At 44.7% G+C, this 26,024-nt stretch overlaps 3 protein-coding genes and 1 long non-coding RNA gene across 4 annotated transcripts; 3 read left to right on the top strand and 1 right to left on the bottom strand.

Annotated features, from left to right (window-relative positions):
* The first annotated feature begins 328 nt into the window (after positions 1 to 328).
* On the top strand, positions 329 to 928 carry LOC111256435. Its single transcript, XR_002676513.1, has 2 exons — positions 329 to 372; positions 569 to 928. It is a non-coding gene; the product is annotated as an uncharacterized LOC111256435 (long non-coding RNA).
* Positions 929 to 3,338: 2,410 nt separating this feature from the next.
* On the top strand, positions 3,339 to 6,438 carry LOC101761931 (UDP-D-xylose:L-fucose alpha-1,3-D-xylosyltransferase MGP4). Its single transcript, XM_004954019.4, has 4 exons — positions 3,339 to 4,083; positions 4,168 to 4,329; positions 4,413 to 4,628; positions 5,781 to 6,438. The coding sequence occupies exons 1-4, from the start codon at positions 3,604 to 3,606 to the stop codon at positions 5,988 to 5,990; spliced, it is 1,068 nt and encodes a 355-aa protein (XP_004954076.1). The 5' UTR covers positions 3,339 to 3,603; the 3' UTR covers positions 5,991 to 6,438.
* Positions 6,439 to 12,283: 5,845 nt separating this feature from the next.
* Positions 12,284 to 15,308, top strand: LOC101761143. Its single transcript, XM_012849215.2, has 5 exons — positions 12,284 to 12,506; positions 12,622 to 12,788; positions 13,287 to 13,404; positions 14,088 to 14,423; positions 14,769 to 15,308. The coding sequence occupies exons 1-5, from the start codon at positions 12,290 to 12,292 to the stop codon at positions 15,041 to 15,043; spliced, it is 1,113 nt and encodes a 370-aa protein (XP_012704669.1). The 5' UTR covers positions 12,284 to 12,289; the 3' UTR covers positions 15,044 to 15,308.
* Positions 15,309 to 16,075: 767 nt separating this feature from the next.
* LOC101761529 (protein NRDE2 homolog) lies at positions 16,076 to 24,725 on the bottom strand. Its single transcript, XM_012849211.2, has 11 exons — positions 24,161 to 24,725; positions 22,705 to 23,119; positions 22,147 to 22,482; positions 21,434 to 22,043; positions 21,177 to 21,345; positions 20,128 to 20,482; positions 19,438 to 19,548; positions 18,552 to 18,906; positions 17,983 to 18,205; positions 17,241 to 17,462; positions 16,076 to 16,699 (listed from the first exon to the last, which is right to left on the bottom strand). The coding sequence occupies exons 1-11, from the start codon at positions 24,661 to 24,663 to the stop codon at positions 16,546 to 16,548; spliced, it is 3,453 nt and encodes a 1,150-aa protein (XP_012704665.1). The 5' UTR covers positions 24,664 to 24,725; the 3' UTR covers positions 16,076 to 16,545.
* Between the last annotated feature and the right edge of the window lie 1,299 nt (positions 24,726 to 26,024).

The following is a 26,024-nucleotide window of genomic DNA, read 5'->3' as shown; positions in this document are numbered from 1 at the left end:
ACCTGCCGCGCTAAACGTTTTTGGGCGTCCAAGACTCGCTGTATGCATTCAGATTCAGGGCGTAGAATGCACAACAGTTCAGTTAACCTAATGGCGAGCTATTGTCACTGAACTTTCTATGAGACAGGACCGCACATTTCCTGTTCGGGTCCTGGAAGCTGGACTCATTCTTCACTGAATATTCATGCTGATTCTCTCGAACTTTTCCAAGCAAAATCTCGTACAATTACTAAGTGAAGGAAGAAGGGGATACTCTTCAGCGAACTTACTACATGCGGTACGCACTATAAAAGGAGCAGCAGGCTTCCAAGCAAAGGCACACCTTGCTGCTTGCTCACTGCTTGGTCAGTTTCAGGGGAGCTTCTATTTCAGGTATCGTCTTTGTCAAGAGATGCAGTATGCATATGGCATGCTTCTATTCTCGTCGCAGCTGGTTTCACTTGTTTTGCTTCTAGTACTTGGATATAAGAAATAGTTAGTTATGTTTTTTATTCTTTCGCTGTGAGAAAAGTTTTCTGAGCTAATGTTGTCATGTAAAGAAAATAAAGATGCCTCGTATTCTTTCCAGGAGCATCTTCTCGGAGAGCTTTGAACTTGTTGAGCTCGGCGATCTCTCGAGTGAAGGATGGCAAAGCGTAACGGCGTGAAGAAGAGCATTTGGGAGCTCCTCTGCGGCTGCTCATCGCCCAAGACGAAGTGATTGATTCGGAGTTAAACTCACGAGAGGTGAAGGGATGTGATCAGCTAGCCAAATTCTTTTGTATAGGTTGCTCAGGATCTGTCTGATGGAACACGATGTATGTAGTGAGTCCGTGTACTTGGTTGTTTGATTCGATTCGTGTCTGGTCTTGTTTGTTGTGATCGTTTGGCAGAGTTTCAGAGCTGATTCTCTGCTGATTTTATGAAGTAATTCTCTGAAATGAACTAAGAGGTTGGGAGCTGAAATAAGTAGCTTCTTCTGATTCTGTGAAGTGATTCTCCATCCTGATTTTAAGAGTTTATGCTAGAGAATCACTTTCAGCAACATAATCACTTCTATCAGATAATCGGCTCCAATAGAGAATCAGAATTAGGTGGAGCTGTACCAAACAGGTCTAAGTATCGTGTAAAACAGATCCTGGAATAAAATCTTTCATGTTTACGGTCCACCATAAGTGGGTCCTAAAGAACGAGGTTACAAACCCCATGGGTCTCCGGCAGTAGGAGTTGAAATTTTAACTACGCAACACGACCACTCCGTGCCTCCGTGGTGTGTTGATTTGCTCGAAACTGTACCAGATGCAATCTGGAGTAGACTCTGGAGGGCTGCAGCTGCAGGTTCGGCAAATTTGTTCTAGATGTGTAAACACCCTGATCGATAGCATTACTCCCCTTAGTTTTTCTGAACTCTCTGAAGACGTATATGATGTTTCTTCCCCGAGCAAATTCTCTGAAAAGTTGCAAGTGAACCGGAAGGAGGTCCTCTGAAGCTTTGACGAGTGTTCAAGAGAGACGTGTATGTGTATCATGCCATTTTCCATGCACATGGAGAGCAACCACAGGGTGTCACATAGACAAGCACTCTGTTTTCTGTTCCTCTCTCTTGATGAAGCTAAAACGCGATGCTCCAAATATTCCTGCATGGTGAAGGCATGCATTTACGCAACGCGTAGGGATGCTGTGTTCTCCCGTTAGACGACGTCGCAACGTACGCAATACGCAAAAAGGTTCGTTTAGCATCTCTTTGGAGTTTGGAAGAATCATCATTCATCAGCAGTGGTTCAATTGTTGAACCGTTCCAAGCTGGCCAGGTAAACGGTCCGCACGCTTTATGCTTCTACAGTCAAGGACGCTCAAGGGGAGCATATTTTTTTCCGTCGAACCGCCGAGTTCCCTTTTACGCGTAACAGCGGATCCATTAGTCGTGTCGCATGCATGCCGACCATTGAAGGCATCAAACCTGGGATGACTTGAAGCCCACAGGAGCCACTCAGACACGCTAGCACTCTCAACACTGTCTCTGATCATGTCGTGCGTTTAGCGTTGCAGGGTTGAAGAATTTGCAGGAGTTTTCAGACGAATTGTGCAGTTGTAAGACGACTGGTTCAGAGTAAGCAGCCTTGGATAGCAAGCAACTCACTTTTTAACTTCACAAGGGGCAACTAGTTGAATTGATTCTACGCGCTCCTTTCAGTGAACATTCCATGACAGTGTAGTGTTCAAGTGTGACAAGATGTGACCTGCAGATTGAACCTTTCTGTGGTTTTCATGTACTTTTCCTCGTTCGTGCATGCCAAGGCCATGTTTAGTTACTCCCAACTCCCAACTTTGACACTATGCAAAAAGAAGATTCCCCATCACATCAAACTTGCGGTACATGCATGGAGTACTAAATGTAGATGAAATTAAAAACTAATTGCACAGTTTTGTTGTACTTTGCGAGACGAATCTTTTGAGCCTAATTAGTCAATATTTGGACAATAATTCACAAATACAAACGAAACGCTACAGTGTGCTACAGTGCTGTAACAGTAATTTGGCACCTCCCAAATTCCCCAACTAAACACGGCCCAAGTTTCCTTGGTCGTGGGGCGCGGTAGTGCGCGGAACACAGTACAATAACACTGTACATATGGAGCTAGCTTGTTCGTCCTTTTTTAACATCAATATTCATGTACTTCCGTTATAGGACCTCTATAAGAAGGGACCTCACGACGCTGCTTGTCTGCACCAAAGCCACCCAGCATCCTGCCGTGCTCAGTTTAAGTAAGCAGTTTTCAGGCATCTTCCATTGTTTTTAGCTGTCAAGTTCTCATAAAAGATAGATGCCGGACCACAACAAGGTGAAGAAGGGCATGTGGGATCTGATATTCGGCTGCTTTTCATCATCCAAGACCAAAGATTGAGATGGATCAAAACTCCTCTGAATCAAAAGGGTGTCTTCAGCTCTACCTCATGGAAATTATTATTCTTGGGTTCGTGTATATGTCATGTGATAGTGTGTTGTGCTGTTTTCAATGTCAGAATACGTGACAAACCAGATGCTGTTGTTGTCCTGGGTCTGTCGCCAAGCAGTTTGTTCTTGTGCGCTCCTCATTTGATTTGTGATATTGCAGGTGTGCTGTTTAGATTATCATAATAATTTATATGTTTGGTTCGTCCTGTGGACTACGTCTATGTGTCATGATGTAATGTAATCACCCTTTTAAATTGAAAGGAAATCGAATATTTGCTTCATTTTTAAGAGAATCATTGCGTGGTTCATGGTCAAAAGTCGAAATCTTTTGAAAGAAGTGACTCTTGCCTCGTCTGTAACGTTTAAGGCCCAATGGCCCATATACCCCTTCGGTGGGTCATCATCTTCCCGCAGCATACACAGGCGGATGATGCTCGCCGCCGGGGAAAGCCGGGCGGAGGGTCTCACCGTCGGCATCGCGGCCGCCCTACCTCGTACTATTGGTGGGTCCGCCACTGGAATCAACCACGCCATCGCCGCCCCCGGCCGGGATCCGGATCACCGGTTCACCACCACCGGCCAACGCCGCGTGACTCTACAGTACGACTACTCCACACTCCCCTCCTCCCACTCCCACCTCCGGAAACCCTGATCTCCGGCAAGCCGCAATGTCGCTCCACCAGCGGCCGCACCAGAAGCCGCCGGCCGCCGGCGACTCCCTCCCCGTCTCCTCCCCCTCAGCCACCTCCGCCAACGCCCCGTCCCGCCCGCTCCCGCTCCTCACGCTCCCCTACCTCTTCTCCCTCCTCGCGCTTCTCCTCTTCGCCGCCCTCCTCGTACCCTGGGGCCCCACTCGCCCCTCCTCAGTCCCCGCCTCCCCGTGGCGCGCCTACACGCTCCAGGAGGCCGCGGCCTTCGCCGCCGCCGCGGGCAACGGCACTGTCCTCCTCGCCGCGGTCTCTGGACCCTATCACCCCTTCCTCTCCAACTGGCTCATCAGCGTCCGCCGCGCCGGCCGCGCGGACCAGGTGCTCGTCATCGCCGAGGACTACGAGACCCTCGACCGCATCAACGCCGCCTGGCCCGGCCACGCCGTCCTCGTGCCCCCCGCACCCGACGCTCAGGCAGCCCACAAGTTTGGATCCCAGGTGAGGAGAAATCCTTCCATCCGAGCTGTTCGATGAAATGTCCTCATGCGTAACTGCGGCTATCTTGTCCGTCTGTGACTGCAGGGGTTCTTCAACTTCACCTCGCGCCGGCCACGGCACCTGCTGCAGATTCTTGAGCTGGGGTACAGTGTCATGTACAACGATGTCGACATGGTGTGGCTCGCCGACCCGTTTCCCTACCTCGTCGGGGATCACGATGTGTACTTCATGGATGATATGACTCCTGTACGTGAGCAGTTGCCGCGTTTGCAATTGGGGTTTGGTTGAAGATAACTTATTGGGTTGGAACTTGGAATTGTGGTTTGCAGGTGAAGCCACTCGATCATTCACATGAGCTGCCACCACCGGGAAAGAAAGGACGGACATATATTTGCAGCTGCATGATCTTCCTCCGGCCAACAGAAGGTGCCAAACTGCTGTTAAGGAAGTGGATCGAGGAGCTCAAGGAGCAGCCCTGGTCAAAGCAGAGGAAATCAAATGATCAGCCAGCTTTCAACTGGGCTTTGAACAAGACTGCTGGGCAGGTTTGTTTATCCTAAATTTCTTCACTTACAATGCAAGGAGACAAAGGAAAGGCTGTACTAGCATATGTTCTGCATTTATTCTTAAATCTAAACAGATGATTTGCAGTTGTTTTTTTTTATGGTTTTGGAGCATTTGTTTGAACTGATCATATGCATAGTAGGGTAATAGATCTTACCATTTATCTGCTCGACTTCTTGGACTAATTAATGGTGTGTGGTTAATTTGTACATTAATAATGCTAAATGAAGAGCGCATATTGAGTAATGAAAGTAAGATGTGCATGTGATGGGCGAGTGGTAGCACCATGGGGGCTGCACCATCACTTATGAATTTGTGAATTAGGCAACATGGACTTGTGAATTTGTAACATTACATGTCTGCTTATAAATAATAAATCTGAAACCATCTAGATTTTACAATAAGCACATCAGCCTTCTAGACGTGATTCTCAATATCATCTGCAGATCTCCCCTAAAAATAGTGACTTTTCTTTACAATTGGATGATATTTCCTAGAGTCAAATATAATTTATCAACTTTGGTGAGGCCTCAATCGGATGATATCAACCTTAGAGTAACCAAATCATGATATTAGTTTTAGGCTTCTACTTCCTCTGTTTCCATATGGATGTCATTTTCAGAATGTGTGTAGTCAACCTTCTAAAAACCTTGATAGAATGTTTTAATTTAATATTTTATATTTTGTACAAGCATATAATTAGTAATTAGAAAAGATAAAGGTCACCAAAAGCTTTATTTAGGACTGTCAGTTTAAGTCAGGAAACATAGGGAGTAACTTCTAAGGAACTGTATTTGTATAGTGTCTCTTTAATAGGCACACATAGGTTATACAAAGCTGTGTTTTCTTAGTTACTACTCCCTATTTTTCTGAGTGGAGTGGAGTGAAGTGCAGCGCCTTTCTGATAAAAGGTCTGAACAATAAAATCCTGTATGTCTTCTGGCAACAACCTTGCTGCATTCTATATTTGTTTTTAGTTTACTTTCTGTTTCTGGAAGTATTTTTATGGATGTGGTCCAGATACTGAAATGAATAACAATATGCCACATAGCTAAGGGTTCTGTTCTGCTTCCTTGGTCATATTTATATGAATCCTTGCCGTCAACTATTAATAACAGAATATATGCGTGCAGGTTGATGTGTACCTCTTGCCTCAGTCTGCATTTCCAACTGGAGGCCTATATTTCAAGAATAAAACATGGGTCAAGGAGACGAAGGGCAAGCATGTGATTATACATAATAACTACATCACAGGGTTTGAGAAGAAGATAAAACGGTTCCGTGATCATGGGCTGTGGTTGGTAGATGAGCACAGCCACGAGTCACCGCTTGGTAGAATATGATCTTGCTATCACCAAGGTCCAAGGGGCTGAAGCACATCTCTCCTCGCGGAAGCATCACAATTTTGTAACTGCAATTTGACTCTCAAAGCCAGTTTCTGCCGAACCAAATGTTGGATAATGTTCGATCCACCACGCAAGATGCAGCACTCAAAGATAAGATCCTTGTGCAGAAGATATTGGTTGCTAACATCTTGTTTGATCCGTATGTCAAAAGCCCTTGTATCCTTTCCCATGAGGCCATGATGATTATTCTTTCGATTGTATTTGTTCTTATTGAAAATGGCATGTTGAGGGGGAACATTAAGACCTTTAGAGTGTCTGTACATTGTTAATTGGTATCTTTTCAGCTATAGGGGTTGAGTGAAACTATAAACGGGTATGGTCAAGTGTCAAGATTTAATTGGATCTTCTTCTCTATTAATAATACATGCGCGGCAAAGTTCACAAAGTTCTTGGCAGTTGCTTTTCAAAAAAAACAAAAACAAAGAAAGAAGAAGTCAAGATTTGATGGGCCCCAGCCCGACGGGAAAGCGGATGTCACCGCCCGTACAATTGCGTCGTAGAAGCAGCAGCAGGATTGTAATGCAAGCTTAGCACTAGCAGCGTTGTCAACGATCGTAATGTAGTACAGATTGACTGATTGAGTACTCTATTAAGATCGTGCACGGATTCAGAACTCACATATGAAAATTCTTCTGAACCGTTCCCATGTTCCATGCACGTTCAGAGCTCGTTTCACCTGGATGCTCGTTGGCCGTGACGTGTGGCGAAGGCACACGCTATAACGCGAGAACTTACCGTGCATTTTTGTCAGTGGTAGGAAAAAGCTAGCTCCTTGGTCGGTACGGTCGGGCGGTCACCTCCTTTCCGAGAAAGGCACCGTACGGATCTAACATCTCCCGCGTCATCGGCACGTCGCAGTGCTACGGGCATTTCTCCTGCTCGTACTCCGAAACAGGCGTGAAATGTCTCCACATTTGTGGTAAAAAGGCATACGGAAATCGTGTATAAATATGGCATCCGTGCGAGCTAAGCTAAGCTGTGGTGTAGAGAAAGCCAGCAGCTCGAGTCGCTTGCGTGAGCTCGACTGCTCGAGCTGCTTGCGTTGGCTGCCCGTTCGCGATGGAGGGAGGAGCTCAAGGATCGGGACGCGTGGGAGACGAGTCCGCGAGGGGGAGGCCGAGCAACCCGGCGCCGAAACGCGGTGGGGTTAAGAAGGCGATCCTGAAATTCTGCTGCTTTTGCTGTGCTTCTTCGTAAAAGATTGGCTCGTGGTTGATGCGTCCATCTCGACTGCATGCATTTGAAGCAAGTATGATCTTGTTCTGTACAGTTTGTATGGGTGGGTGTGTGTGTGTGTGTGTGTGTGTGTGTTTGTACTGCATTTTCTTTTTGCAAACGTGTTTTGTGCATTAAGAATACCTGTTGAAAGCTATGTCTAGCTAAAATTGGATGGGTCGTTGCCGGGCACTTCACGGTTGTGTGTAAAATTGGATGTCATGCATTGGTAATATCGGCCAATGGTTTGATTACAAGAAAAAGTTTGGTCCGAATTCACACCCAACTCACTCGGCGCGCTCCACGTCCGTGCCTGTGCTTCTCCTGCTGGCGCGCGGCTCTCTCGGGCTCTCGGCGCCAGGCCCACGACGACGACGCGCGGACCGCAGCCCATGGCCCGGGAGCGCCGGGTCGCCTCACTTGACTTTTGTTGCAGCTTCGATGATCAGCAATACTCGTGGTCTTTTATCAAGTCTTTGTGGTACGACGATGATCCTCCAACGCTCGCTGTGTAAAACTGCGAGGCGAGGAGCCGAAAAAGCTTCGGAAAGTTCCTGCCAACAAAGGAGAACGAACCAAACGATTCCTAGCAGCTAGGTGTATGCATGCCAGGGGCCTCGTAAGTAGTAAGTTTGAATCAGCAAGACCTTACCACTTGTGGACAAGGATCCCAACCTCAAAAATCGGGGACGACGGGCTTGCCGCTCGGCTGAGATGTGAGCCCAGGCCGTGGTCGTCTGTGCCCGCTCTGGCGCTCTCTCTCTTTGCGACGATTCGTTGCAGGCTTCTAGCCAATGGCAGTGGGCTGCAGCGCCCGTCCCGGATTACACGTCAGTTTAGCTGGGGACGAGACGAGGCGACCCATCAGTCAATCACAAACCGGGGCTGCTGGCGAGGCCGAGACTTCCAGACAGCCTGTCGCTTTGGCGCTTTGCTCATCTTTACGAATCTTTACAACCATCCATTCCCCACACTCTTTGACCTGTTGATTTGAAACGGGCGGAGCAAAAGCGCCGTGCCGCCGGGCCCAAAGCTCATCAGCTTAGATCCTTCGCCGAATCATTTCGGATCGGACGACGCCATCAACAACTCACAACCAGTACAAGTTTGAAGCGTTGCATCATAACAGTGCTCAACTGCTGAAACTGAAAGATAGGCAGCCACCTCAACTGTCGCCTGCAGAAACGTTCGCAGGCCGTGTGGTTCAGAGTTTCAGACTGCTTCAGACGTTCAGTTTTCACCACGGCAGTGAAAACTTTACCTCTGCACGCGGCATAACGCAGCCACACCCTACGCTGTCGACGGCCAGCGACCCCGGTGCCGGTCCATGTACCGTTTCGTGGTCGTGGCACACGCCACCTGCGCGAGCTCGAGCGTGATGGCTGGGATGGCGCAGAATGCTGGGTGCGCGGCGACCTGCTGCGAGAGGCACAATAAAGAAGGGCACCGGAAAGGAAACCAGAGCTGGTACGCTTGTATTTGTGTCCGCGCTGTGAAGGAGGCCAATCATCGTCAGGGGTGGCAATGGTGAGCAACAGTTGTGGATGGATGGATGCAATGCAAATGCTGTGGGTCTCGCTTTTCAGTTAGATCTCGCTGTAGTTTTAGCTCCCGAAACAGTTGGCTTGGAGTGGTGCGGTACCTCGGCAACAACTAGCAGCTGGCGAGTTTGAAATTTTGTTTGCACGCAGGCTTGTTACTTGCTGATCTGAATTCTGAAATATACGCAGGTTCCTGCCACACAGTTGCAGCTCTAACTTGTGAATTGTGATCCTCGATCATCAGAGGAGTTATACGCTGAAATTTCAGGGTCTTTCCGATTTGTATTGCAAACAGAAGTTCTTGCCTCAGTACGTCATCAGCTCGTCATACCCATTACTGACGTTTGCTGCAGGTGCTTATGCCAATGCCAATTCGTTCATCTCTTCAGATCATGGGGAGACATGTATAGTAACTTACTGGCTATTAGTAGAAAGCGAATGGCAATACTAAATCTATCTCGTCGTTGTCCAACAAAACAGTACTACAGCCTGATAGAACGGACGCCTGACTACTCAATGCAGGGCAGCAGTGGCAATACGGCGTATTAGGCTTAGGCCGCTAGCTACTACAAACTGTTCTTCCGGCCACTGCATGCAAGATGCAACTGCCTGATCCAAGTGTCCCGCACATGCTTTGCCGCTCGCGAGTCTTGCTGTGCGCGCTCGGAAAGTCGCGCGTTCTACTGCTCCGGGGCAAAAAGCGCTTGGGAGCTGAAAGTTGCCAATAATTCCATGCTAGCTACTACCCTATTCTAACATCGATTGCATTGTCGGGAAGACAGTAAAATCGCTCGGCAGTGATGATTTGGCGCCCTCTGCACCATTTCCGTTCCTCTCTTGTTGATGGTTCTTATCCTCAGGATCGGAGACCATTGGCGTCACCTCGGATTTCAGGAACCATGGCTCCAATAGATCAATTGTTAATGGTTCTCCAACATCACATCACTAAAAAGTGCATTTACATAGGGTAATCTTTTAGAGCCAATATTAAATGATAAACCAATTGAGTCACTAACCAAGTTTACACTTGGGGACAAAAATCCACTTGGAACATAAGTACATGAATCATCAGCATCAACACAGGGCGCGAGAACGCCTGCCTTTCCTAGCCGCGCTACCGCCATCCCTTCTTGGCATAGGATAGGACGCTACCACACTACACAATAGGACGGCCCTGCAATGCTAGGCGTGTCAACCAACCATTCCAAGAGTAGGTAAAGACCACGGTAAAATAAGTCCCCAACAGAAGCACAGGTAAAAAAAAGAAGAAGATAAAAAAAAAAGGTTTGCTCGAGATGGAATGGTCAGCGTCGCAGAAGGCTAGAGATAGAGCAGCTGTTATTCTTGCAGTATTCACAAACGTACATACCTACGGCGCTGCAATCGCAAGCAGCAGAGCAACAGCTACTGCACTTTCATCAGTCATCACGCATGATAGTGGAAGCAGCTCCCAAGGAGTGGCAATTTTCATCTTGCTTTTGCATTGACCGCTCACAGAAAAGAACGGCCAAGTAAAGACGAGAAGCAGTACGAGCACTCCACTGAAAAAAAGATAAGAGGTCACGCCCCAACACAAGCTTGTCTCTAACCTCATGAGTTTACACAAAAAAAGAGTCGTATCGGGTTACAGATACACGTCAGTTTTAAGTACTCGTTGGCTGCCTTTCTTGACCCCCTTTTAAGGAGTTCATTTCTGTTCCAGGTCAGTTTGATCTCGCTTTTGGACCGTGTGTGCTTTCTCGATCAATCTGCTGCATGTATCTCTCGATGCAAGATACACATCGGGAGATGTTTGGATCGATGATGAGGGCTTTAGATCTTCGGGATTTACAAAGTTTAGAATAGTTCCTCTTATCAAATCGGTATGGAAGGCAATCAATGATAGTTTGGGTACTGGGAGCTTTCCACAGAGAAGTTCAGAGTACATTAAGTGAGTTCAGGTTCAGAATACCAGTTTGGTATCTAGGCCATGTTTAGTTACCCCCAACTCCCAACTTTGACACTATGCAAAAAGAAGATTCCCCATCACATCAAACTTGCGGTACATGCATGGAGTACTAAATGTAGACGAAATTAAAAATTAATTGCACGGTTTTGTTGTACTTTGCGAGACGAATCTTTTGAGCCTAATTAGTCAATATTTGGACAATAATTCACAAATACAAACGAAACGCTACAGTGTGCTACAGTGCTGGCACAGTGATTTTGCATCTCCCAAATTGGCCAACTAAACAAGGCCTATCCATGGACCAACAGATTAAAGATTTTGGAATCAGCCAAACATGTAGAGTCATCCCTAGATTTACAAAGCAGTGAGGATCTGGTATTTGCTACCACTGTCTCTATGATCCGAGCAATCTCGCCCAACTCTGCCAGTCTGCTACACTGCTGGTGCACATCGTCCTTTGGCCATTACTGTTGGTGATTCGTGAAGCCATGCCCCACACAGCCACACTTGAGCTACTACGATCAGAGTTGGTGTAACAAGTACATGGGAGCTATGATAACTGATAAGCTCCGCTGTTCTACAAAGGTGGCAGTAATACGGCAGGGGGTCCGCCGGGCAAGCTTATCCTGCACCTTGTTGCAGTGAAAGAGAGAGAGAGAGGAACAGGGGACGAAATATTTTGGGCCTCGTCCGAAGATTTTCATCAAAGGATGCTAAAGCTTACTGCCTGCTGGTGCTGCTGCTGCCCCCGTCTGCTGCGGCACGAGGATACGAACAAAACATCAAGAACAGGCAGCTACCACTCCACTAGCAAGATCGTGGTACTGCTACTACGTAGCAAGTAGCAACTTTTTTTTTTTTGAAGCAAGTAACAACTTTCCTTTTACCAGTTCCCCAAAAAAATTTACCACGTCTTCATGGTTCGCAGTGATTTTGCACTGAAAATACTTGATGACAACTGGTAGGTAATAACACAACCGATTAAGCTAGGAGCTCTCTTATTAGGCTAGACAAGTACAGTACAATTTTACCCCCATGCATGTGAAACACATTGTTTGTGTATGTCATCTACTCAGGAGTCTCAAGACTAATGTTTACAGTATAATCTCTGTCTTTTTATTGGTTTAATATATACGTAGTGAATCTAATATTCAAAGTCTCTGCACTTGATGCATGCTATTGCAACATTCTCCGAGGATGATGGAAAGGAAAGGAGCTAGTAGAGAGCAATCAAACTCAAAACATAACGAATCACGAGAAAGGCCCAGGCAGTGACAAGCCCCGGCAACCGCAACTTTTCCCTTTGCTCTTTTGCTGCCATTCCTTTTTTTTTTTGGTTTGTTTTACTACTTCTTTTCCCATTGACTGGTAGTTGCATTGCGCTGTGAAAAAAGGAAAATACCAGAGCAAAGGCCTTGGTCCATTTCCATCCACCCAAATTCGACACAGCTTTTGGTGCCTCCGCCAAAAGGGCCTCCTATTTAAGAGGGCTAGAGGACACGCACTCCCAGCACGCCGCACCCAACCCATCCATGACAAGCCATCTCACTCGGCCCCGGCTCAGCCCAGAGCTACACTGCCAGCAACACGCCATGGCCCTAGACAGCTACTCCTACGACTGTTGCGTGCTCCCTCCGCTGGATTGGGACTGGGATTGGGACGAGCTGCACACCACCCTCGGGCTCGGAGGAGCTGGAACTGGAGGCGGCGGCGCCGCCCAGGAGCCCAGCTTCTTCTTCCCGGCGACGCGTAATCTATCGCTACTACTCTTTGATCAGCTAGGCCTGCTAGGGCATGGTAGGGGCAGCTAGCTAGAGCAGTGTGAGCTGAAGTGGCCGGGCTTCCGGCGTTGTGGTGCCTGCAGCAGGTGTGGAGTCGCCGGGCTCGTCGGAGGCGTCCAGTGGGTACCTGCAAGACGCCGTCGCCGACTGGAGCGGCCGCTGCAGCAAGCGGCAGAGAATGGCGGCGGCGACGCCTCCTCCTCCTCGACGTCCGGCGACCGTCGGCGAGGACCTGCAGTGCCTTCTTGAGGTACGTTGCTCGTACGTACTCGTACCAGGATACTAGTGCTATAGTTGTAGATAGTACATTAGTACAGGTTAATTACTCTCCTCATAAGAGATGATGATGATTCGTATAGATTATGAAAGAGTTGGTGGTTAGTTGAGCTCTGAATGAAAGAAACTTTGGCAACCATCATAACACAGCAGTGCGTGTAGGATGTTGTTCTTTACTTAGTTTTTTTTTTTTTTTTTTGCCAAGAGTAGAGCCTCAATGCAAATGAGATGCAACTATGCAAGTCCATCTTCTAGTACTCTTTAGTCACTGTCGACATCGATTCACCAAACGAACCGAAAAAAGCTGTAGCTTCGCCGTCGCGCCGAACAATGAAACATACGTACAAAATAGTTGGCCACAGCCATGCCTCATCGCAGAGAGCAACTGAGCAAGGCAGTGGCGCCCTTGTCTTGTTCTGCCTCTTTTCTAACTTGTAGCGTCGCCGGTTGTCCGGTTGTTCTCGGCTTGCAGAGCTTTTGGGATTCTAGCGCCGAGGGAAAAGGAGACGGAGACGGAGACGGTGATCTCCTCCCACATGATTTGAATACCACGATCCCGGAGGCGGAGATACGCTGCAGTTTTGTCTCAGGTGATTCGACACGTCCTTTTCAACACGTACACGTTGCCACATTACCTGCTTACATTATTACTCCCTACTCCCTCCGGTCCAAATAAGTTGAGTCAAAATATCTCAAATTTAACTAAATTTATAAAATAAGTACTAATATTCATGATATCAAATAAGTACCATTAGTTTTTTCATTAAATATATATTTATAACATATCTATTTAGTGCTATAAACATTTGTGATCTCTCTATAATTTTAATCAAACATAAAATGGTTTGAATCTCAAAAAAATTAGAATAACTTATAATTTGGAACGGAGGGAGCAGAGGATTACCCATTCAGTCACTTAAATAAGCACTGCTCATCAAGTCATCGTCACCAGAGTGCACTCTGTAGTTAACCAGCAACCGTTTGCCACTCCGATGCTGACAGTCGATGGCAGAGGAAGCAGACAGCGGGATGCTAGTAGGCAACAACAGCTACGGACAAGATAGTGGTTACTAGTACTTGGTTCTCGCCAGTTCTGAAAGACTGAAACTGATGGACTGGTAGATAGCCCATTAGTCGCAGGATTCACTGGGCCGCTGCTGCAGATCACCTCCGCTCCCAGATTAAATGCGCCCGCGTAGCAAGCAAATGCGTTAGTTATAAATAGTTGGGCATGATCACTCACTCACTCCAGTTTAAAAGCTCGGACGTGCAGGGGAGGACGGGGCAGGTGCATCGGGCAGGGAGGAGCAGAGGGGCCCGAGCGCGCAGGTGCTGCCAGCGCCAGCGGCGCAGCGCGGAGGGGGAGGAGAGGAGGCGGCAAGGGCGGCAGCCGCGGTGGTAGTCCCCCCTCCTCGTCGTCCTCGCTTCCCCGCCGCCGTGCGAGCCGCTGCTCCCCTGCAAAAGGGTAATGCGGGGGCAGACCACGCGGCAGCGCGTCGCGATGATCGCTCGCGGCCCGGCGGTGTGGGCTGCTGCGAGGGCTCCCGTGCGGGTGCGGGCGCGGCCGCCACAACGGCGCCCGGCTGCGCTTGTCCCGCGCTGCTGGCAGGTGGGTTCTGGCCTTCTGGGTTGGGTAGCTGCTGACCGGTGGGCGATCATTTACTTCGCCCGCGCATGTGTGCGCTGCTGCTGAGACACTGACAGGCGCTGGTGCGCCAGGTGCAGGCTACAGAGCAGCAGTTGCAGACGCAGCAAGATTGCAATATTTTGAACGTATTGGTGATTCTGCTTATGTTAGCAGGCTTCATTTACTAATTTGTAGTAGCTTTTACTGTTTGGCTTTCACTTCAGCTTGCATGCAATTCCAGAAGCTGAGGTGCAACCAAGCAAGCCCATAGTTTCTGTGAATATTTATTTTGAGGGTATTATTAAAAGGTTTTCGAAAATCTTTCAGGGGAGGAGGATAAGAGAGGCGTCGGAGTGCTGTACCCTTTCGCAGTCGTCAAGCCGCTGGGGTTAGACGACGGCCGCATGACGACGCTGGACGACGTCAACAAGAGGATCCTGAAGAGACCAACCAGGCCGGTCCGGCACCCCGTTGGCCCGTTCGCGTGCGGCCCCGCCGTGATGGCTCACGGCCTAGGCCTGTCCGGCAAGGCGGTCGTTAGCCTGACCAAGATCAGAACGGGAGGAAAGGGCACCATAACCATAATCAGAACACGAGGCTGATGGATGGGATCAACCATCTCCTTTATGCTTAGGAAACTGAACGAGCTGCCATCATCTCTGCTGTTGAGGATAGTCATGTTAGAGGAGTAGCTACTGTTGTAAATACACCCTCGGGTTTCAATGCAGACTTCTGCTATGTCTACTCTAAAACCCAACTGTAACTGAATGTGCATTAGCCGCAGCTTAAACTGACGGGTGGCAAACTCGAACTTTGACAATTTGCACCGCAGCACCTGGGGCCATGAGGTATCCATGCAGTCAACAACCCAACGCGTCAGGCATCAAATCTGAACGAATCGCATGTCCATAAATCATAATACTACGTCCACCACTTGGTGTTTGTTGCAATGTTGCATTACTAGCAGGGCATGAGGCAAACAACCGAACCAGGATAAGAGACAGATTAACCAGATGCAGGCTGACCTATACTGGGTTATAAGGCAGGCACACGCACATAATGATCCATCGCATTTCCCACATCAATGTACACATGTACATGAAGCAGCAATTTATCCAGGTAGCGCGCATGAACAGCAATGGCTAGAGACAAGTGTCCAGAAACTCACTCACGAATCAACTGTCATCAAATGAAGAGCCAATGCAGCACGCACAAACAGTCAACACAACATTACTGAAGCAGTGTAGATGATCCAACTGGCATAATCCTTGGGGAATACCTAATGTCCACTTTGTGTTGCCACTTCTCTTATTTTTGTGCCACCCAAGCATAACAGTCTCTAATCTTTTGACTTTGCAGCGTAACTTTGAGGGTCTTAACAAAAAGACCATATGTGTATGAGCATTGAGCACGATTGTCTCCCCTTCCTTTCCATAATATGTCAGGTGGAGCTACACACTAGAAGCCTTTCTTTGAACAGTCGAGTAAACTTCAAGGCCCCCCTAACCTGCTGCACCAGAAGAACCATGACAAAGAACTAAATCATAGGAGGAAAACATGTTTGCTTCAGATAGCATTAATGATTGACTGAGGCTAGAAAAAAGATGTTTGCTTCTGATAGCATGAATGCTTGCCTGAGGATGTAGTTGCTCTACAAATAGTTAACGAAAGGATCAGTCGCTTTTGGTGTTTTAGTTTTGCAGGTCTTCCATAGTGTCAAAACTTATGCTGGCTGTGCTATGGTTTCTTCACAATAATTACAGTACAGTTCTAGATTGATCTTGTCTAGGGCCCATTTAAGCCCCTTCTGTACTTCCAATAAGAATGCATCAAATGAGATAACCAGAGTGACAGCCAACAAGGTCCATCTTGAATAAACAACTAGTAAACATGGTCATAAAGGCGTGCTGACCATTGTAAATTGCATCCATCTTGATGGTAGATAACAGGTTCCTGACTGACCAGTCCCCTAGTGCTCGAAAAGAAATAATGTCAGAGTCTGCAATGTAAAACTAATCTCTCTTAAAACCTTGGAAGCAAACTTGCACACAATGTCATTTGAGGCAGTCCCGGAATTCTTGATACAAACCAGGGAAACATTTAATCATGTGTCTGTTTCATCTTGCAAGAGTATCTCATAGATGTCAGTGCGGATGTTTAATTCCTTGTCACGCATCACTTCCTGGAGATCTGATAACTCTTTCAGTGTAAGAATCGAGCTCAACTTTTGGAACCCGTCAAGCCATAACCTTTTAGACCTGAAATTGTAAGTATTATAATTAAATCAATAGAAACTAAAATGAAGAACAAAAACTATCATTTGAGTCTGAAGGTAATTAAACCACAGATAAAGTAATAGTCAATATGAGAGAATTCCAAAAGAATTTGAAACATGCATGAAACTAAATGCACTTGGTGTCAAAAGGTTTTCCCCAAAACACATGGGAAGCAAGGAAGGCAAAAGCTCCAAGATGTTACTGCCAAGCAATTCATAAGCGGTTTAGGTGTTGTGGCAACATAAATTAACAGTGACAACATGTTCTTCTCATAGAGGAATGTCATTGAAAGAGCATTATGCACTTGAACGGATATCAACAGTTGAAAAAGGAAACATAAACATCTAATAAGATTCATTTTTCGTGGTTCAGCACCAGGAGATATTATAAATCAACTGCCATAACAATAAATAATTTTGTTTCAATTTGACTAGATAACGACAATTAGGCAGAAGACTGTAAGAAAAGACAGTCACATAACCACACCAAAATCAAACTACAATGCTACATGTCAGCGTCATACCATGGGCAGGCATGTATAGCTCTGAAGAATACACGTCGTGCTGCAGAAGCATTGCACGCTTTCTCTGCCTCATAAGCTAGATAACAGCGCCACAACAGAACAGATTTCTGCAACTTATCATCAGCTAGAGCTCTCTCAAACAGACTGTGTATTCTATTGTCAGATCCTGCTTTACTCCATTCAAAGGACAAAGCAAAGAGCAAGGTGATGATGGAAGGGTCCCTGTTGCATCCAAACACAAAAGCTAAAGTCAATAGGCATGTATGCAACAACGCCTAGGGCTTCAAGATGTTTGGTGAAAAGAAAATGCATGCACCCATAAAAGCTGCATACAGAAAAGCAGGCTATATACGCACAAGATCAAATATACTTCCATTCAAGAAAAAAAGAATGGAGTACTATTACAGGTGGGTATAAGGCATAAACATTTACAGCAGCAATAACAGTTAATCAAAGTATACAAATATTTTGAATTCCAGTCTGAAAACATATGGCATAAACATGGCCAAAAAAGGAGCAGAATGCACTCTGAAAAGAAGTTCAAACTTAGAATTTTCTTGGAACGGAAGAACAAGTTCACTTTTATTTGCAATATTTTTTCCCAAAAAGAAAAAAAATTGGGAAAAATTAAGGCAAGTAATGAAGATGGCAAAAAAAAGAAAACAAAGAAAGTATGCATTCTGAAAAGAACTTGGAACATAGGTACAAAAAGAATTGTCATGGAAAAGGGTGCAAGTTTCACCTTTGACTACATTTGTCGAGTGTGAGACGGAGATTGTTCGATACACTGTAAAGATAGCTCAGGGTTAACATGGCCGAATATGATTTTGGATTGTACGGGTATTTGTGCACTCCTTGTGACACGCTTGGCCAGATCCTTGAGAGACTCAATCGTTTAAGATTTTTCTGAAGCAATTTGATGTAGTACACCCACAAATCCTCAAACTCCGAGTTATGACTGCTATCTGAACAAAAAATTTGTTATTAATAAGAGCGTTTATCAATTGCAAGTTCAGCAAAACAGAACAAATTTGCAATTCACAGACATCCCAAGGCAACAAAAACTTGCAAAGGTGAAAAATAACAAAAAAAAAAACAGAAATGATGATGGACAATTAATCTAAAAGAAAAACAGAACAATACAAAGTTACACAAACGTGAGCACGCGGTACAACGCAACACGATAACAGTGTCAAAAGTTCTAATCACAAGCTTGCTACTACAAAATTTTGGTATTTGTAGAAAGATAAATTAAACTTAGTTCATGCAGATGAATAAACTGTGTGCAATAGCCAAAGAAGAATGCAAGACCTGAAAGTGCCATAGGAAAGATCTCCTCTATCACTTCAAGACCTGAAGAATAACCCGATGTCATACTTTCAAACAAAGAAGCTGAGCATATCAGAGCAACAGATTCTTCTTTTATACCACCAGAAGCAAATCCAGATCGTAAGCTTCTAATCTGCTCTTTGAACCCTTGTCGGGCCCTCAAGACCTGAGGCCTTGAAATAGGGCCAATGAAAGGAGCATATTTTATATTACTCCCTAAGCATGATAGAATGTAAATCGCACGATGCATTGAGTCAGAATTGTTTCTTGAAGTGGACACTGCTATCTCCATCTCAGCATACCAAAGATAAAGGATGGGAACCTTCTTCCTAAGATCCTGCTTAGCAAAGACAATGATATAAAACATGAATGAGATGAAAGCACAAATGTTCAACAAAAGAAACAATACACTCGCATCAAGATACTTAAATTACTTTATCTTCCTCCAGTCAAAATTATTTGTTTAGCTCCATAAATAGAACAATGAAAGAGGTTGCTTTGGGTTTTCAATAAAGCTTGCCCATGTTAATTGCATACCCATCTCTCCAATCCAAATACCAAAACTCTACAATATTACCATAATAAAGTGTCATTTGGCAAAAAAAAACATGTTGCATCCAGAATGGCATCAATTCGAAAAACAAAACAAAATTCCTGAGTGGCCATGCAGGTTTAACAGAAACACATACTTGTAAGGAATCATAATGTGAGAAACATTAACAGCAGACACCCATACTTGTAAACATGCATTCAAGAAACAGATTGTGCTACACCAGCAGCATTGCACATTACAAATGCAAAGTTCTGTTAATTTAATTGGAATGAACCATGCAAACTTGCTTAAGAACACATATACTTCACAGTTTACCTCAGTAGTTGCTTCTGTAGATAATAGCGCCATGTCAAATATCTTCCTTGCTTGTTCAAAGTTCCTGTGCATAGCCTCAGTTCGTCCATATATCCCACAAAGCAAAAAATCCTGCAAACAAAACAATTACAGTAATAAATTTCACACAATCATCCATTATTGGGATCACGTGATATTATCCCAACCAAAGCATCTTGGTTCATTTTTTCTTTTAAGGCACAGCATGCTCTGAGAAAAAAAGAATCACTGGTCAGTGCAATTTTTCTTTTCAGAAAATACAAAATTAATAGCATGTCTAGAATTGGAAAGATGCACCTAAAGAATTGTCAGTATATTCACAGTTTCAAGAAGATAAAGGCTGGATTAAACTACTCAATGAAAATTGTGAAATTGCTTCTATCGGATTGATGAATTCTGCCACGAATCTCCAAAGTGCCATGGTTTGTTTTTGTTCCAATTTCCAAAAATGTAGGATGCATTCAGTCCATCAAATGATGCAGAATTGCAGATTACTTAATATTACCACATTACGAATTAATCAAATGAAAAAGGCTGGCCGAAAAAGACAAGACAATGTTTTTACTGTCTTCTGTGCAAGCAAATTACACGGCTTGGCACTAGCACCTGATTTTTAGCATGTTACACTCCTCAACAGAGCAATGTAAACAACAAAAAGAAAAACAATCATACCTGTCTGTCTTTCTTCAACAGATTTTTTGCCAAAGACCGCGATGTATTAGCTTTAGAGGAAGAATTCTCTTTAGCAGCAAACATTTCGGTAGTAACAAGAATAGCTTCCTCCAAGACATGATTACGAGGGAAAACATCAAGCAAAAGCAGTATCGCATTTCTGAGGAACTTCGCCAGGCCAGGTCTTTGAGAAAGGTCGTGCATACTTCCCAATAATGATTCCAACTTACAACTATTTGAATCTTGGTTCTTGTTGACAATGTCAGATACAGCACTTAGATCTTCGAGAATGTCATCTGTGATCGTCTCTAAGCTCAAAATTCTATCAAGCCAACTCGAACTGTTTGTGGAGGTCCTGGAATTTAAGAATTGGCAGTCAGGTCATTGAACTATAATAGTATATCAAAGTTCAGAATTAGGGGAAAAATACAAAGGCAGTTGCTGGCTTTGTATGTCATTACTTTAGAATGCCAAAGGTTTGCTAAAAATTAAAACAAGCAGCAATTAACACTTTACTATGTCATGTTCTTGATCAAGTAACAACCAATCCAGCATATGGCATGACCAAAACAATTAGGAGGCGCCAATGAATATTTCTAGATATTTGACCATATTGTCATATGGTAAATTGCTATGGATACCTTTTAGGGTCAAAGACTTTTAAAAAAATGAGAATACCTAGAAGGAATTAAGTATCTTTTCATTAAGAAGAACAATGGCATCCAAATCCAATTCGATGAGGATCCAAACCTGGGTGGTGGGGGTGGGGCAAAGACCTCCCACCAACCGAGCAAAGGTAAAGTTCCTTTTATGTACATGGGTTGACCACAAACAATGGATGGGTTTTGAGGTCTCCATGGCTTTTAGGAATGGGTTTTGCCAACAGAAATTGAGTTAGATGTATGGGTTATGCCAACAGAAATTGAGTTAGATGCATGATGTATGCACAATGTTATGGAGAAAAGGCATCTCCAGTGAAAGAATGTAGTAGCTAATTTCTTGCTGTGTGAAGAGGATGATCATGGCATATCAACAAGTAAGAGCAATACCATCTTGAAATTTTGCCACCATAAAAATCAATAAATTGGCAAATCAGAGAAAAGCGGGCCTCCTCTGAAGATAAAGAAAACAGGAACTCGGTTACGTCCTCAAACAAGATTACTCTAGAAAGCTGAACATTGTCTTCTCCAGATGGAACATCACCAGAATGAAGCAATCCTATCCCAGAATGGAGCATACAGTGTTAGCATTGAGTTAACTGAACAAAGAAACAAATTTAACAATAATTGAAACAGACTCAAATTACCAGATTTTTCATGAAGAGGCATCCATTGTTCATTATCTCTTGACAACTCCATCGAGGCCCATCTATTCCAAGTTTCTGCATCTTTAACTTCACTATTAGACTCTGCGTCAACATCGATGCCAAGTTTTTTCAGTAAGGATTCAACATCATCTTGTGCAGGTGTATCTTCAGCATCAAGGTCTTCTGCATCATTTCCATCAGTTGATGGTTCCGGTGATTTGTTTGTGTCAGTGTTTCCAACAGAAGGATCAAACCAGCCACTCCAGCCTCCTGTTTCAGTCTCTTGTGAATTTTCTTGTGCAGCCAAGTTTTGTCTACTCTCCTCATCTTTTGCTAACCATGCAGACCATCCAAGAGCGCCATCTTCCCCTATTCTGGCACCACCACTGTTCCAGAAGTGTTCAAAGAGTCTTTGCTTACTACTTGTGGTCAGATAAAGGGGAGGGGAGAATAAGCTGAACTCCATTTGTGCCTGAAATAGCCCAGTTGCTAATTCTCGATGTCCTGTCTGCCACTCAAATCGGCACAGATTCACAAATATATCCACTAAACCCAGTTCTAGCTGAGCTAAGGAAGAAGATTGTGACTTGGGATCCACATTTTCATTAACCTGTGTGAAAAAAAATAAGAAAAAACATTAACAACATTTCAGAGTTCATAGGGTTCTGGGAAACAGAGAAGCAATTTTTTACAGAGAACCACTGAAGTTAAACCTGCCTACATAGCTTGGTGCATGCTGCAGACAGAGCTTGTACAGCATACACATAGGACTTCCGTACTTCAGAAACTTTGAATCTGGAGAACTCCCCTTGACATAGAAGCAGATACTGCTTCCACAACTTACAACTATCTGGGTGCTTCGTAAGTATTCGTTCCCATTTAACCAAGAGATTCTCAGTGCTGTCCCTCTCACCATATGACTTCAGAAGGTAAAGCAACAATTCCTCATTGTCTGGATTAAGCTCCACAGCCTTCTCCAATATGCTAATTTTCCTTTCAGTAGTTTGCAAACGAGCAGCCTTTTGTGGCTGAGTACTAGCAACTTTGTCCTGCAGTTCACCAGCAGAGGAAATTACAGAACAGAAGAGTAACAGATTGACTGGGACAAAACTCTAGTGGTGAGTCTGAATTTTAAAATGCCATTTGTAAGGACAAACTATTTGTACAAGCATGAAGTGGAAAAAAATAACTGGCAACATGTAATTGGACACAATAAGTGTAGCTTGTCAAAAGAGATAACATATATAAAAAAAGATATAAATTCATAATACCTGAAATTGAGCAAAGGCCAACCAAACTTTTTCATCGTGAGGACGCTCCCGAGACATCTTATTAAATTCCCTTGTCCTCCGAAGTATTTCATCTTCCCAAGATTCCTCCAGCTCCTGTTCCACTGTTGTGCTTTTCACAGGAACTGATTGTGCATCAAAGGGGACAAAATCTTCAGCAAGCATTGCAGAGATATCTCCCTTCATCACTTTCAGGTGTTTGAAACCCTTATTTCTTTCAAAAACTGCATTTTTTGCAGAATAGTAGCGACCCCCAGCTCTTACTTTGTTATCCAGTCCATCCAAGTCTGAATCTAAATCAATATGTGATGAACCAAACCTCCGGTTAAAAAACATAGATCGATTCAAACCACGTGCCTCCAGCATGCTCTGAGATCTGTAGCGGGCAACATCCATTCTGCAGATTTCCTTGAGGTGTTAGACTTCAGTGAATAGAACAGCATATCAACATGTGCTACCAAAACAAGTTCAACTAATCAACAATAATGTTATGCATTTATGGATTTACCCTCATTGCTAGCAATTACAACTATGGCAAAGCACATTTCTCAACCCAATAAGGGGGTTCTATAATTTTGATATTGCAACTCTTAACTTTTGTTTGCAAAGAGTCCAGGAATGAGAATCTGGCGCATCATTTGGTGATAGAAGGTGCAAGGAAAATACCTTAAAAATCACACGTGGCAGTCACTAAATTTATGATACTTTCTCACATCTAACAACAGCTAACTGTATAGTAGTCTTACAGTTGATCAAATCGATTGTTGCAGTAGTGAAAAGGAATTTACAGTATTCATGTTACATTGTTCTTCAAGTTCAGTTATTCATATCAACATGTTCTAGTGTTACCCAGGATCAAGACATGGCGCTCAGATTGATATATTGATTCACTAGCATTTAAAATAGCCTGATTTTGGAACATTCTACATGTAGCAAATTCAAGTAGGAAATGTGCAAAGATTGTATAGAATGAGTCATATGAGCCATAGTTTAACTCATAAAGTATACATCAAAATGATGACCCAGCCAAGCATTTAACTGTCGACTGGACCAAACAGGTTATACCGTTATAGGAAGATAAGATACAAGTTATCATACTAGGCTTAGTGGAGAAAACTCCAGAATTTGACTATAATAATTCATAACTAGGCCAATGAAATTTGGACAGCTTAATTAGCCCAGGTCAGGCCTCTACTTCCTGATATCTTTTCAAATTATACTGATGATGAGAACTTAGATTTCACACTAAAACAAAACTGCATAACAGTTTGCACACCTGTCATCATGTAATCTAACACAGTTATCCCATAAGTAAATGTTACAGTAGCTTCAGCAAACTAACAGCACGGCAAAAATAACCATGAATTCAGCACCACAGATTCGCTACACAACAAGCAATTGGATCAAGCTGCATTAAATAGGTCATGATCAAACACACCTGTATAGGGATCCAAACGCCAGGTTATCATGGTCGCCCTTTGCGTCGACGTAGTAATCCTTGGCCGGCTTCATCTCTGACCCTGCCCAAGCACGGACCCCAGCCTTCCGCGACGCCGCTGCCCCATCATACCGCTCCTTCTCCCGTCTCCGTTTCTTCCTCCCCCTCCCCTTACTCCGCGATCCCCTGTCATCGTCGGAGTCCGTTTCCGAAGGCACCAGGTCGTACTTCGCAGGGGCGGGCGCCGGCGGCGCGTCATCTTCGGACGAGGGGCTTAGCGGCGTCGGTAGCGACGACGAGTTGGTAGTCGGAATGTTCAGGGAGGAGGCATCGAAGGAGAAGCTAGGGTTTGAGAGCCACTGGGATTGCGCGGTGGACGCGGCGAGGGGGAAAAGTGGGAATAGGGAAGATGAGTTCGTAGACAGGTGCTGCTCGTGTCCTTCGCCGGCGGCGGGGAAGGTGGCCGTGGTGACCGGCGGGGAAGGCTCCGGCGAGGGTTCCATGGCGGTGCGAGCCTGCGAGCTGACGAGAGAGGGAGGAACAAGGTGGAGCCCGCGATTCAGTGAGCTTCGATGATATATGGGCTTCTTTTCACTTCATCTATGGGCCGAGTGTCTAAGATGAGTCTAGAGGATTTTTTGCCGGGTGGGCCGGGGCCGAAAAAGGATTTACATTATGCTAAAAATCGATAAGTTTTTTAGTTAAAACATTATAATTTTGGGATATTTTTATTTCTTGTAAATCATTATTAAAAAAATTTATATGTGAAATTAGTTTTCCCAATCTATCTAAACTTTTTTGCGGAACGCAACTATCTGAACTTATGGCTCCCAGCGGTAATCTAGCCGTCACTCTCCCTGGGTTTGATCAAAGGGAAAAAAAACTCTGCAAGATAATGGCTCTGTTCGGCTGTGCTTCTTCCAGCTGTGCAGCCAGCCAGCAAGCCTGCTTTGCTGTAGCTGCTACAGTAGATAAAATACGGGCGGCAGCAGCTGCAGCCGCAGCGCTGTACAGCCGAACAGACCCAATAAAACCCCGTTTGGCTCCAAACAGCTCCATCTTCGAGAATTCATGATTATCTTTAAATAACGATAATTTAAAGATTAAAATAGAGTGATTTAAATATTTGTATTGAGTCCAAACTATATATGGATAAAATTATTAACCTAGATGCTGCTCACGTACCTGCATATCTAAGTTCAGTGTATAGCTTAAAGTGATTCAAAAAAATTCTAGAACCGGAATCCTGCTAGACAGTGCCTAAGGATGAATGGATGAGTATTGCAGGAATAAACTATTGCTACCAACTACCATCTGTCAAATAATTTGCCATCGACAGCCCACTGATTCTGAATATTAAAGCAGTACATCGTGAAAACAAGGTCACTATCATAGATTTTTATAGTTTCTACAATCGCTGGTCTTAACACGTTGTTACTTGCATTAATGGTCAAAAGCCAGGGACGTTACTATCAATCATAAGTTCTTCATGCACTCATTTCAGTGGGGGCATGCAAATAAGTTTACGATTTTCCTTTTCTCCTCGTTCAGTTTGTTGGATTTGATGGTAATCCCCGACATGTTTCAGGATATCTAGTCATCTCATATTAAAACTCTGGCCATTGACTAGATTGAAAACATGTCGCAGCATCGATGATACCGAGTGGTAGTGCTTAATCGAGAGCTGCCCTGCTAGTAACGGCAAATGTGACTCCACAATTATTTGTGGTCCGTACTTGGGATCTGCATTCACCCCTGTCCCTCATAACCAAACTGCATTTCCCTGGAGCATGACCGAGACCTTTGCAGGGGCTAAGCTGTAATGCGTGGCTTAAATTAACAACGCTGGATCCATCACGCAGAG

This window comes from Setaria italica, chromosome I (assembly GCF_000263155.2).
Source record: "Setaria italica strain Yugu1 chromosome I, Setaria_italica_v2.0, whole genome shotgun sequence".
Taxonomy (NCBI): domain Eukaryota; kingdom Viridiplantae; phylum Streptophyta; class Magnoliopsida; order Poales; family Poaceae; genus Setaria; species Setaria italica.
Note: the sequence above shows the minus strand (reverse complement) of the source record. Positions and strands in the feature narration are given on the sequence as shown.

Excerpts from the sequence above, each read along its gene's own strand:
- LOC101761529 (XM_012849211.2), bottom strand. The coding sequence starts at position 24,663 with ATGGAACCCTCGCCGGAGCCTTCCCCGCCGGTCACCACGGCCACCTTC. Across the intron at positions 22,044-22,146 it reads GCACCAAGCTATGTAGGCAG|GTTAATGAAAATGTGGATCC; the intron begins GTTTAACTTCAG and ends TTTTTCACACAG. Across the intron at positions 18,206-18,551 it reads CTTTCCTATGGCACTTTCAG|ATAGCAGTCATAACTCGGAG; the intron begins GTCTTGCATTCT and ends TTTTTTGTTCAG.
- LOC101761143 (XM_012849215.2), top strand. The coding sequence starts at position 12,290 with ATGACAAGCCATCTCACTCGGCCCCGGCTCAGCCCAGAGCTACACTGC. Across the intron at positions 12,507-12,621 it reads CTTCTTCTTCCCGGCGACGC|CAGGTGTGGAGTCGCCGGGC; the intron begins GTAATCTATCGC and ends TGGTGCCTGCAG. Across the intron at positions 13,405-14,087 it reads ACGCTGCAGTTTTGTCTCAG|GGGAGGACGGGGCAGGTGCA; the intron begins GTGATTCGACAC and ends TCGGACGTGCAG.
- LOC101761931 (XM_004954019.4), top strand. The coding sequence starts at position 3,604 with ATGTCGCTCCACCAGCGGCCGCACCAGAAGCCGCCGGCCGCCGGCGAC. Across the intron at positions 4,084-4,167 it reads CCCACAAGTTTGGATCCCAG|GGGTTCTTCAACTTCACCTC; the intron begins GTGAGGAGAAAT and ends CTGTGACTGCAG. Across the intron at positions 4,629-5,780 it reads TGAACAAGACTGCTGGGCAG|GTTGATGTGTACCTCTTGCC; the intron begins GTTTGTTTATCC and ends ATATGCGTGCAG.